At 43.6% G+C, this 13,524-nt stretch overlaps 1 protein-coding gene across 5 annotated transcripts in view; it reads left to right on the forward strand.

Moving 5' to 3' along the window:
• The window catches only part of pde4dip (phosphodiesterase 4D interacting protein), an 80,162-nt gene that overhangs the window by 58,038 nt on the left and 8,600 nt on the right, over window positions 1-13,524 (forward strand). For 4 of the 5 annotated variants that reach the window (XM_058379454.1, XM_058379451.1, XM_058379450.1 and 1 more), the window contains 10 exons: window positions 72-165; window positions 257-373; window positions 1,998-2,343; window positions 4,462-4,697; window positions 5,014-5,068; window positions 9,465-9,697; window positions 10,621-10,761; window positions 10,872-11,045; window positions 12,542-12,751; window positions 12,890-13,021. In XM_058379454.1, the coding sequence (XP_058235437.1) occupies window positions 72-165; window positions 257-373; window positions 1,998-2,343; window positions 4,462-4,697; window positions 5,014-5,068; window positions 9,465-9,697; window positions 10,621-10,761; window positions 10,872-11,045; window positions 12,542-12,751; window positions 12,890-13,021 (1,738 nt within the window). The remainder of the gene's footprint in view (window positions 1-71; window positions 166-256; window positions 374-1,997; window positions 2,344-4,461; window positions 4,698-5,013; window positions 5,069-9,464; window positions 9,698-10,620; window positions 10,762-10,871; window positions 11,046-12,541; window positions 12,752-12,889; window positions 13,022-13,524) is intronic. The other variant, XM_058379452.1, reaches the window with a different exon arrangement.

Genomic DNA, 13,524 nt, shown 5'->3' on the forward strand with positions numbered 1-13,524 from the left:
GGTAGTGCTTCCTTCTAATAATTGGTGTAAATGAGATTTGTGTGTGTGTGTGTGTTTAATTAAACCTAAAGGCAGTTCAGCAAAAGCTGCCTCAGAGGCTTCTGGTGTCTAAAAGCACCACACAGACCCCAGCAGAGAGGCTCAGAGACTACAGAGATCAACTCAGTAAGTGTTTTCTATTGCATTCAGACACGTTTTAGTCAACATGCTACACAAAACAGTGCAAAGAGAATCGAACTTTCATTTTTTCTTCCAGTGGAAACACCAGTAAAGCGCGACAGCAAGCAGGTACAGGTGGATCTGCAGGATCTGGGCTACGAGACGTGCGGCCGCAGTGAGAACGAGGCTGAGAGAGACGACACCAGCAGCCCAGGTCTCTTTACTACTGTTTCCTTTTGTTACTCCACATTGAGTCACATTTAAGAGTTTTACTGTGATACCTATGTATAACTTGTGTATACTGAAATGTTTATTCAGGTGCAACACATGGCAATAGATCAGCATGTTACACAGGACTATAGTATCAGACTGGACAACTAATGCAAGCAACAGTCTGTAAACTGTAGTCAAGTCAAACGGCTTTTATTATCATTTCGATTATATACAGCTGATGCAGAACACAGCGAAATGAAACAGCGTTCCTCCAGGACCCTGGTGCTACATAAAGACAAACACAGAGCTAAGGGCTAAAGAGTAAAATTAACCAGACCACCTTCTTCCATTGCTCCGTGGTCCAGTTCAGATGCTCATGTGCCCATTGTTAGTGCTTTCAGCGGTACACAGGGTTCAGTATGGGCACCCTGACTGGTCTGCGGCTATGCGGCCCCATACACAACAAACTGTGATGCACTGTGTATTCTGACCCCTTTCTATCAGAACCAGCATTAACTTCTTCAGCAGTTTGAGCAACAGTAGCTCGTCTGTTGGATCGGATCACTCGGGCCAGCCTTCTCTCCCCACATCCATCAATGAGCCTTGACCGCCCATGACCCTGTCTCCGGTTCACCACTGTTCCCTCCTTGGACCACTTTTGACAGATACTGACCACTGCAGACCGGGAACACCCCACAAGAGCTGCAGTTTTGGAGATGCTCTGATCCAGTGGTCTAGCCATCACAATTTGGTCCTTCATCAAACTCGCTCAAATCCTTACACTTGTCCATTTTTCCTGTTTCTAACATCAACTTTGAGGACAAAATGTTCACTTGCTGCCTAATATATCCCACCCACTAACAGGTGCCATGATGAGGAGATACTCAGTCTTATTCACGGCACCTCTCAGTGGTCATAATGTTATGGCTGATCTGTGTATGTAGCCATATGGCATCAGACGTTTACAGCAGCATTATAGAATCCCAGTATGTAGCGATGATCATGGAAGTTCCTGTTGGTGGTGGTGGTGGTGGCATGGATGCTGTTGCACTTTCTACCAGATTGCAAGCAGGTGAAGAGTCCATGTCAGGTGTAAAAGGTATCATCCGCAATGCTGGTGGTCAGCATTTGATAGTAAGAGGTGTCACCATCTTCTCAGCTCGTCTTACAGTTCTCTGTCTGAGATTGTCCAGGTTACATACCAGACCCTGAGAGAGCTGGGGAGGATGCTTTTGCTGCACTGTAGAAGGTGGTGAGGATAGATGAGGGGAGGTTTGATGCTGGGATTTCATACCTAGTGAGGTGGTGTTATGGGTCTAGGTGAGTTCTCTGATGAACAGAATATATCAAAGGAACCATATCCGCATTTACATAATTCCAAAATGACTTAGTGTTTATGTAAAATGAAATTCACTGTTGTGTTAGAGGTGTGTGTGTGTGTGTGTGTGTGTGTGTGTCATTGCTATGTGATGACACTAGGGGGCGCATGAACCTAATCAATGACTTTTATACAACTCTAAATACGTGACATAGGAATGTATTAGGAATCAACTCACTTTAGAGATTTTCTGATGTATCTAGACTAGACACAGGCTTCTGACATCACTTCCTCCATCCCTGTACAGAATTCGATGATCTCGAGCTGTGCACATCACTGTCGTGTCGAGACGGCGCGTCCCAGTGGTGGTCTGGTCTGGGAGCTGGGAGCAGAGCAGGAGGTGATGCTCCGTCTCTGCAGCAGAAGGTGGAGGATCTGCAGATACAGCTTTCTCGCTCACAGGCCCTGGTGCTCAGCCTGCAGTCTCGCCTTCAGGACGCCACTCCAAACTCCACCCCCCGAAAGCCGAACCAGAATGACAGGGAGCTGAGGGAACTGGTGACTCGGGTGTCGTCTCTGGAGGAACAGCTCAGGAAGGGCAAAGGTCAAGCCGAGAAGGAGGAAGAGGAGGCAAAGAGCACTACTAGGACTGGGTGAGTGTGTGAACAGATGATGATGTGCTTGGGTGTGAATATTAAATATACAAAGCTTTCCTGGGAATTTGAAAGCTTTTTTTTACACGTTTGTTCATAAGAAAGATTTCAAGTCAGAAAAAAATGTTTTTAAACGAGGTCACAACACATTATTTATCTATCACAGTGTTTCTACATGCCTCTGGTATTATCTCTGCTATATTTAACCATCCAATGATAAAATCTAACTCATTAAATTACAATAAATTGAATAATAATAAACAAATATTCCATTGTAAGTGGGTTGTAGTAGCAGTTCTATTACACAAGATGTCACCAATCAGCTGTTGCAAAAAAAATTTTTTTACATTGATTTTGCCACAGAGGAAGGACTCCAGTGACTATAAAAAGTTTATACACCCGTTTTAAAATGGTTCAGGTTTATTGTTATATCTTTACAGAGTGTTTTAATCATCAAGCTGTAGGAATATCTGACTAACAGCATTAAAGGAGCTGTAGGTATATCTGAGTAGCAGCATTAAAGGAGCTGTAGGTATATCTGAGTAGCAGCATTAAAGGAGCTGTAGGTATATCTGAGTAGCAGCATTAAAGGAGCTGTAGGAATATCTGACTAACAGCATTAAAGGAGCTGTAGGTATATCTGAGTAGCAGCATTAAAGGAGCTGTAGGTATATCTGAGTAGCAGCATTAAAGGAGCTGTAGGTATATCTGAGTAGCAGCATTAAAGGAGCTGTAGGTATATCTGAGTAGCAGCATTAAAGGAGCTGTAGGAATATCTGAGTAGCAGCATTAAAGGAGCTGTAGGTATATCTGAGTAGCAGCATTAAAGGAGCTGTAGGTATATCTGAGTAGCAGCATTAAAGGAGCTGTAGGTATATCTGAGTAGCAGCATTAAAGGAGCTGTAGGTATATCTGAGTAGCAGCATTAAAGGAGCTGTAGGTATATCTGAGTAGCAGCATTAAAGGAGCTGTAGGAATATCTGAGTAGCAGCATTAAAGGAGCTGTAGGAATATCTGAGTAGCAGCATTAAAGGAGCTGTAGGTATATCTGAGTAGCAGCATTAAAGGAGCTGTAGGTATATCTGACTATCTAGCAGCATTAAAGGAGCTGTAGGTATATCTGACTATCTAGCAGCATTAAAGGAGCTGTAGGTATATCTGACTATCTAGCAGCATTAAAGGAGCTGTAGGTATATCTGAGTAGCAGCATTAAAGGAGCTGTAGGTATATCTGAGTAGCAGCATTAAAGGAGCTGTAGGAATATCTGACTATCTAGCAGCATTAAAGGAGCTGTAGGTATATCTGAGTAGCAGCATTAAAGGAGCTGTAGGTATATCTGAGTAGCAGCATTAAAGGAGCTGTAGGTATATCTGAGTAGCAGCATTAAAGGAGCTGTAGGTATATCTGACTATCTAGCAGCATTAAAGGAGCTGTAGGTATATCTGAGTAGCAGCATTAAAGGAGCTGTAGGTATATCTGACTATCTAGCAGCATTAAAGGAGCTGTAGGTATATCTGACTATCTAGCAGCATTAAAGGAGCTGTAGGTATATCTGAGTAGCAGCATTAAAGGAGCTGTAGGAATATCTGACTATCTAGCAGCATTAAAGGAGCTGTAGGAATATCTGACTATCTAGCAGCATTAAAGGAGAAGCAGAATTGGGGCTTTTATCAAGGTGCTTGAGAACTGAATCAATGAGTCATTAATTAGGAACTGACTCACTAAATTGAATCAGCAATGAATCACATTGACTGAACACTTAAATACTGATTTAAGAACAGAGTAACTCAACTGAGAATCGAATCTCTGAATTAAGAACTGAGTCACTGAGTCAGTAATTAAAGAATGAGTCACTAAATCGAGAACTTAATCAATAAACAGAGAACTGAGTCACTCAGTTGAAAAGTGAGTCACTATATAGAGAAGTGAGTCAGCTGATAAAGAAGTGAGTCATTAAATTGATAATTAAATAATTAATTGTGTTCTGTGTCACTGCATTGAAAACTGATTCACTTAATTCACTGAAGGTAATAATTAATTTATTTATTGTTAATTTATTTTTTAATTTTTTATTTATTCAATCTAATAGGCTTGATATTCTTCCTGTGTGTGTTGTAGGAAGTTTGACACACTGATCCAGGCTCAAGCTCGGGAGCTCTCTCACCTGAGGCAGCGAATGCGTGAGGGCCAGAGTGTGTGTCACATCCTCACACAACACCTGGGAGATACCACCAAGTCCTTCGAGGAGCTGCTGAGGGACAATGACATCGATTACTACATGGGCCAGAGCTTCAGAGATCAACTCGCTCAGAGCTCAGCACTGGCACACAGAGTCGCAGCCAAGATCAGCACCCGTCAGTGCGCACACACACACACACTCCATACTGACACACACACACCATACTGACACACACAGACACTCCGCAGTGGTACACACACCACAGTAGCACACACACATACCGCAGTGACACACATATACACATGCACACACATACACACACCACAGTACAATCTTGCACAGAATCACATATACACAGTTACACACACACCACAGTGACACACACATATGCACAGTCACACACACACCCACCCACCACAGTCTCTCACACACACACAATCACATTACCACACACTGTTGTGTAGAATAAAGCTGTTCCTTTTCTATTACAGGAGATTATAGTGAAGTAGCTGATGACAGGACAGGTCATGAACTTCTCGCCATCCGGTGAGTTCTACAACTACACACACACACACAGCTACACAAACTCATTAGTAGACATTTATTATCATATCTGTCATAGCATTAAGATGACTCTCAGAGCCATGCTGCTGTTGTAGGGAAATTCTTTCTTCACATATCCCGTCCCTGGAGGTCAGAGCGCAGGGTCAGCCATGATGCAGCGCCCCTGGAGCAGGGTGGGTTAGGGGCCTTGCTCAAGGGCCCAACGATGGCAGCTTGGCAATGCTGGGGCTCAAACCCCGATCTTCCGGTCAACAACCCAGAGCCTTAACCACTTGAGCCATCACTGCCCATTAATCTTGAATACTGAATCTAACATAATAAATCTAATCTCAGCAGCAGAGACAGTCCGATCAGCAGCTTGTCACTGCGTCTTTGTGTAATGTCTGCGTATATGTCAGAGGTCCTGATGCTTAGTGGAAAGATGACAGAGCCTGAAGGCACGCTGTATTGACTCGTCTGGTCAGACTGTAACACTCTTTCAATCTATCTTTACTGCACACACACACACACACACAGTGTACAGGGCTGTGTACCGGATCAATAAGAGAAGATGAACTCGTGGTGCTCGATCGGAATTTCAGCAGAACTGGACTGTAGATTTAAAGAGATCTTTTACCCTTCATAGAGAAATGAGTCAATATTTAACCAGAAAAATCTCTCCTCAAATATTTAGTCAGCTGTTTTACTGAGCAAAGGGGGAGAAAAGAATTGGGTTCAGTATATTACATTTAATCATCAGGACCTTATCACTACACTAACATTATAGACTTGAGAAATCCTGGCTACTGTTTTCTGGTCTCTTTCCCCCCCCTGCTCCTTTCATGCACCTCATTTATCTTTGTCTGTCAGTGTGATTTGATGAATATGAATCTCTGTAATGTCACCACCAGTGCAGCTCGGGATTGTGTTATTTTTTTATCGGCTAATTCTTGTGGCAGCAGCGTCAGAACCGCGGAGCAGATGACCTCTGCTTGACCAGGAGTCTGTGTATGGCGTGGACACATAGGAGGCAGCGAGCTGTGTAGACTTGCTTATGTTGTGTGTGTGTGTGTGTGTGTTGGTTGAAAACAAGGCAGCGTTGTGTGTCGGTGTGGGTGTGTGAAGTAGAGAGATAGCGAAGGAGGCGTAGAGTAAAGGAATGAATGAGACGATCGTGTCAGTGCTGTGCATTAATGATGCTCCTGCTTTTACTGACTCTATAGAGTCATGACCCAGATTGTTGAACTCCTTCATAATCATCAAAACATCACTTTGTGTGTGTGTGTGTGTGTGTGGGGGGGTGATATCTACTGCCTGGGGTGGTTCTGCGTCATCATTCTGACATGGGATTGTTGATATACTGGTGTCTGCTGCTCTCATTTGCTCTGTGGCACACCAAGAGACGAATTTCTATTTCTGAAGATGGTTCATGGAGAACCGTTGGCAGGGAAACTCCTCAGCTTGTGCTTCTTTTTCTCTGAGGCCTTCAGGTTGAACTTGCAGTCTGCCTGCTTATCTATCTGACTTGATACTGGTTCTAGATGAAGATGGGGGAAAAAAGGTTAAGCTTTGAGAAATTTGAGCTGTTAGACGTCGAGCCGGACAGAGAGATCATTACAGAAGCATTACAGGACAGATGGTGAGGCCAGCTGTGTGGCTGGACGTCACAGTATTTTAGTGCCAGGTCATTCATTTATGTGGAGTCTTGTTATTTGCATTGGTTTGATGTCCTTTTTTTTTTTTGTGTGTGTGTGTGTGTGTGGTGCTTTTGTGTCTTCGTGTCTCGCCCTCATGAGACCATGCTGTCAGACGTTTGCTGTTCCACTCGCACTGCTGGGATTAGGACAGTCTGTTGACTTAAGCACTAATCAGGTTAGATTATTAAACCTCATGAGAGAGTGAAATAGGTCAGAGTCAGCTAAAGTACAGAGAGAGAGAGAAAGAGAGAGAGAGAGAGAGAGCGAGCAAGCAAAGAAGAGAGCAACCGGATGGCAGGAGGAGTGAATACAGAGCATCAGGATTATTCTAGAGAGCAAGTGGATGTTGTCCTTCTGCTTGGTTTTATTTTGTCCAGAAGAATCACACACTTTTTCCAGAAGTCCAGCTGTCACTACTGAAGGGATCAACGAGGCTGGAATCGTTTTATTTAGCAGACTTCATGAAAAGCTTCTTGTTTGGATTTCTGCTTCTGTTCTGGCCTTTAGACACATGGACACACTCACACACACACACACACACGATAAGTCTGAGAGTTCATGTGTTCAAGTGTTTTAAGGAACATCTTCCTCTTTGAAGACTTTCAAGCTAAAGGATCAACGATCATCTGAACCTTCAGGACTGGAGTATAAGCAGAAAAACAAGTACTGTAGATCGTATCTTGGCTGCACATGAAGCATAAACTTCATTGTCCGCAATCTCGTCTGAGAACAAAAGAGAGGAAGGGAAGCTCATTCGCCGCTTGTTGTTAAGTTAATCAGCAGCTAATCAGCGTCACACAGCCCCACACCACGCTTCCTGTTCTGGCCGTGTGATGGTCGAGTCCGTGCAGCCCGGGACAGGAAGAGATGGTCACTCTGTATCTCAGACACAAGGACACGCGGGAAGACACACGGGCCGAGGCGCCATGGCTCCGCTCTGGAGATCCATGCTGTCTAAGAGCAGCGCTCTGTACCGCAACTCGCTCTTCTCCTTCTCTCTGTGGGAGAGTCGGGTGCAGGAGCGAGAGCTGGTGCTGCTCAGGGGGCAGGTGGAGAGGGAGAGGAGAGCGCTGCAGCTCCACATCCAGAAGTAAGACCATGCATTTCATCATAGAAAGTTCTGAGACGAGAGTAGGGTGTGAGTGAGTGGAGGAGTTTGTGTACAGTCAGCTCCAGAATTATTGGCACCCTTTGTGCCAATATGACGTTTACTCAAATAGTGTGATACTTAAAATTATTGGCACCCCTCACAGGGGTCCAAGCACTGATGATGTGTATAGACACCTTATTATTATTATTATTATTATTATTATTATTTTCTGTTTTTGTCTTCTTCGTCCACTTCTTCTGCCTCGGGTGTCTATGGCAGCCCAAAGAACCTTGTGAAATTTGGCACACTGATTGTTGAGGGTCTACAGAACATTATGACCAAACTTGGGCCAAGTGCTTCTGAAGCTCTAGCACCACCAGTGGGTCAAATTTTGAAAGTACTTTCTTCTAATGCAATAAAATAGCTTGCTGGCGCCACCTACTGTTCAAAAGTCACAATAACATGCTATAAATGCAAAACATGCTATAAACATGCTATAAATGCAAAACATGCCTACATTTAACTGATCCTCCTCCAAATTTCCTTCAGTCATATCTTCTTGAGACCTGTCTAAAATTCATAAAAACACCAGACAACAACATTACAGACCATAGCTGTAGTGCCACCATGTCTTCCCCAGAAAAACCTAATAACCTCTTCCTCTTCCTCTTCCTTACCCTTATTTTAATGATTTTAATTTTCTGATGCATTAAACTGATCTGTGCAGGTCAGCAGCCATCTGTCTCCTGTGTACCAAAAGCTGCACTGGATAACAAGCGGATTTTAACATCACATAATCATGTCTATAGAAAACGGGTCACAGACTGAGAGCGGGTCAAATATCACAGTCTTTAGGGTTGTTCATTATAACGAATTAAAAATGTTTCTATGAAGTAATAATATCGATGGAACCAGATATCCAGGACAGTGTCACTTATCAGATATCAGACTGAAGATTAGACTGCATATGGAAAAGAAATAGATTTTTGGATTGGAAATCTTTTTTCTTTCTTTTATTTTTTTGTGTGAAAGTGTTTAACTGTGATGTGCTTCAGCTAAAAAGAGTCAGGAAAAGTGTGTGTGTGTGTGTGTGTGTGTGTGTATTTAAATATAGATAGATATCTGCCTGCCTTCACTTCAGACTGAAGCAAGCCTTTTAATCACAGCACAATGAGTGCTCCCGACTCCAGCTCTCAATGAGCTCGCGGTCCAGAACAATGCTAAAGGAAAGCAGACATTATTTTGAGTCATTTAGCTTCGTCACATTTCATTTCATTCAAAACAGCCACAGCTAAGTACTTTTGTTTCATTACCCGAGAGTTATCATCTGTGTAGCGATTAAGCACGATTTAATGGAAGGATGTGAGGGAAAAGAAATCATTTTTAATTTATTAAATAGCTTTCCATGAAAGCCACAATGAATTAAATAGATTTTTTGGGGTTTTTTTTCTAAAAAAGTTTTTAATGCAGACAAAACCCTAATCTCTTTCACTGATGACTTCTGGAAATGTGTGGTTTATAAACGGTTGTGCAAAGCTGTATTGCAAAAGCGCTGACGGATTCATTTGTACTAATGGCTCTGGCTTTGTACTGGCTGTGTTCTGCTCCACAGGTTAAGTAAAGAGCTCCAGCAGAAAGATAAGCTCATCGAGTCGCTGCGCTTTCAACTCCAGCAGCAGCATGGTGTAGCTCCGCCCACCAGCAGCCCCTCGCTCTCAGGAGATGCTGACCAGTTGGAGCGTGCGTCCTTCGTCGTGGATGAACAGGGTTCCACTAATGAAGACCTGGACTTGTGCTCAGAGCTGGACACCGTCAGTGAGTTCGGCCAAGAGGATGTAGCTGATGGTACGCCGTTCACACACACATTAAACTGTATGAACTGTGTGTGAGAGAAACACAAGGCGCGCTGATGATTAATTGCGGATGATAAACTGAGGATTTATTAATAAAATAACAAAACTACAGACACATGGAAACACTAGGGAAAACTAGGCAACTAAGTACAAGATAACAAACAGCAGGAACTAGGAGGCAAAACAGGTAACAAAAGTCAAGGACTCTGAGCGGTGGTGGCTCAAGTGGTTAAGGCTTTGGGTCATTGACCGTAAGATCAGGGTTCAAGCCCCAGCACTGCCAAGCTGCCACCGTTAGGCCCTTGATCATTGCCCCTAACCTACCCTGCTCCAGGGGCGCTGCATCATGGCTGACCCTGTGCTCTGACCCCAACCTCCAAGGATGGGATATGTGAAGAAAGAATTTCACTGTGCAGTCATGTATATGTGACAGATAAAGGCAACTTAACACAAGACAGCAGGTATATATAGGGAAGGTAAGTGCAGAAAAAGGTAGGAAGGTTTGGGCAGGGCAAGCACATGTGCGAACATAACGCAAACAGAAGCACATGGGAACATATCATAAAATAATCCCTGCCACACTGCCCTCTAGTGTTCTGGCAGGGAATTGTCCAGCAGTCCATGACTAATCCCTGATTCTAATCCCAGGTAGAGGAACGTTTCACACACGTGATTTGGAAGCGGTATTTGTATAGCATTGTCTGAAACTCTGCTCTGAAGCAGGATCAGCAGTGTGTAACGACGTGGTATTAGAATGTTACGACTCGTTGCTTAGCAACAGAAACCCGGTCAGAAACTGGACAGCGCTTCATCCTCACATCACGTGATTTATCCAGTCACAGAAACCCTGCGTGTTCAGTAAACAGTAGTTACAGCGGTCGTCATCTCATCTCACCCTCACCTTCTTCTTTACAGACTCTCTTCCTCCTGCGCCGTCACACCCGTATCCATCCAACCCTCCATCCGTCGCTTCTCCACGCAGCCACCAGTCCTCCAGCACCTGTCCCAGCATGCACTGCTCCCCTCCCAGGCTCACAGATGGACAAATACAGACAGGTAGGACACAAGAGAAAGAAATTCAGTTCTCTGGGAAAATCCTGAAGCTCGTATTTTCCTATGATAGAGAAGTTTGACCAGTACGTTCTCGGCCCCCTCCTTTTCCACAGAGCTCAGTTCTGCCCCCTTACCCCAGAACCCCCAATGCCTTTCTGCTCAGATGGCTTTTCCGCCATTTGACCCCCACACACAGCACCTGAGACACCGCTCTAGCACCACAGGGGGCTTTTCTCTGGCTGAGGTGCACCAGGAGCTGCAGAGGCTGCAGAGGCAGTTAGCAAACAGTGAGCATCTGTCTATGTGTGTGTGTGTGTGTGTGTGTGTGTGTGTGTGTGTGTGTGTGTGAGTCATTAACATAGACCAGCCTGCACTATAAAGATAATGCCACTATTGTTGCACAGGAATGATCTCTCTCCTCCACTCACACACTCATGTCTAACATTCAAGCAGCTTCCCTTCTAGGAAGTTCAACAACAATCCAGGAAAGAAGCTATTTATTTCCATGTTAATTTTATTAATTGCTTTAACAAGTCAGCATGGCACGTTTGATGAACTGGTTTTGCATTGTGTGTAATGATTCTATGGTCTTGAATAGAAGAGAAACTCACGAGAGAAACATTTTATTTATTTATTTTAGAAATGAATAGTGGAAATATGAAAGAGAGGTTTTTTGTGCTGATATTTTGCACATTTTCCCATTCAGCCAGGCCAGGTTTAAATTTATCATGTTACTTTCCTGAGTATATCACTATTGAATTAGCAAGTGGAGAAACTTCTAGACCATTATTCAGGAAAGTTTTTAAATATATTAAAACCCTCTGATGCAGCCTTCAGATGGTCACGTCCGGTCGCCCCCGCCCCGTGCGGGGCCCGAACCCGGACCTCCGTGCTGGCACGTGCGCCTGCACGCCGTGGAAACAGACCCATTCACGGGATTCAAAAAGCACTGCTTTATTCACGTAGACAAAAGACATGGGGAAGACTAACCTAATCATGAAGACATGACATGGCACTAACTGAAACTGAAACATAAACAAAACCCTGAACACAGAACATGGCAGAACCTGAGCATGAACTTGGACATGACTCTAACCAGAACATAGAACATTAAACACAGAACAATGACCGACATGGGCAGGTATTTATAGAGCACAACATTAAGACTAATGGGGAACAGGTGACACCGCGGGAATTATACAATGGGGAAGGCATGGCACGAAATACACACAAAGAAGCAGGCTTCTCCAGGTGTGGCAGTGAACTGTCCAGCTGTTCCTGACACAGACCTACAGTCTTGACCTCAGTTTTGTGTTGATTTTCTCCATCTTTTTGAATGTAAGCTCAGAGTTTTTACTTTAAGCCTTTGGTTCATGACAACAATCACGATGACAGCAAGACAAGATCCTTTTTGGATCTCTTATGTCACACTTTTGTAACCTTTCCTAATGAACAGAATGAAATGTTTAAATCTTACAGCAGTCTTATGTAACATGTACATCGGGAAATGTGTAGAAATTCATCATATCTGATTTAGGGTCCCAAATGCAAAGAAAAAATAAATCTCACTAATCTGTTTTGTTTTCTTTTTTCTTCACTATTACTTACCCTTTAAGACTAATATGATTAAGCAAGATCTCTGATTGACACGTCTGATCAGTTAATGAATAATGTGGTGTCGGTGATTAGTCCTGTGTCACAGCGTCTTTCTAAACCATTACAAACGCTTTCTTTAAATATCTGTCGCTTAACACATGCCAACATATTTGTTCTGTTTCTCCAGGTTTTAGCAGCGCTCAGGTCAAACCCCAACCAGGTGTCTTCCAGCCGCCGGACTTTCACCTACGGTCCCAGCATGTCTTTCAGCAGTCTCCTTTTGCTAGCCTTCATGCTAGCCCTAATATCTTCTATGGAGCGCAGCATAAGAGAGAGCACGCTTATAACGATGTTTCCTCGAGCTCATCGGGTTATCAGTCCGGTGCACGTCACACAGGTACTGACATTCTCAGAAATCTGCGTATGATAAATATATATATAATACACCAGTGTGTGTGTGTGTGTGTGTGTGTGTGTGTGCAGTTTTTTTTTTAATCGTATCCGTGATGTTCTTGCTTTCCATGCTGTGTCACAGGGACAGACTTGATGGAGGAGCACCTGAGGGAGATTCGCAGTCTCCATCAACGTCTTGAAGATTCCATCCAGACCAACGAACGTCTGAGACAGCAGCTGGCACAGAGACTCGGCTCCAGGATACAAGACGGAGGTCAGACACTGAAACTCCCACGCTGTCTCTTCCTGTCCACTGGAGAAATGATCAACAGTGTGGATTTAATTCCTTATATATTCATCAGTAGCGGGCCGTGCATTTCACACCTAGGCCTTCACTGGTGTCCTTCCTGAATTAATCCACCTCTATAGCATCATCATGACGCCACGTCAATAGATACTAATCACCCGTTAAATAACAAAGTAAAAAAGAAATTAGTCTACAGTATTTCACACCTAACAAGGAATAGTCCATTATATTATGGTTAATTTTCTCAAAAAAGACATTCTTGATGACGAATGCAGCAAACTGCAATCTCCGGAGGACGCAGCATCCGAAATGAGACACAGTGAATATAGAAACACTGTATAACAGTGCGCTGTGTCACAGGATCATACAGGATGTTACATACAGCAAAAACACAAATTAACACAATTCAGTCTCACAAGTTTCCTTTTACTGCAGCAAAAAAAAACCCACAGTCCACCCCGGGGATCTGG

Source organism: Hemibagrus wyckioides, linkage group LG25, assembly GCF_019097595.1.
Source record: "Hemibagrus wyckioides isolate EC202008001 linkage group LG25, SWU_Hwy_1.0, whole genome shotgun sequence".
NCBI classification, from domain to species: domain Eukaryota; kingdom Metazoa; phylum Chordata; class Actinopteri; order Siluriformes; family Bagridae; genus Hemibagrus; species Hemibagrus wyckioides.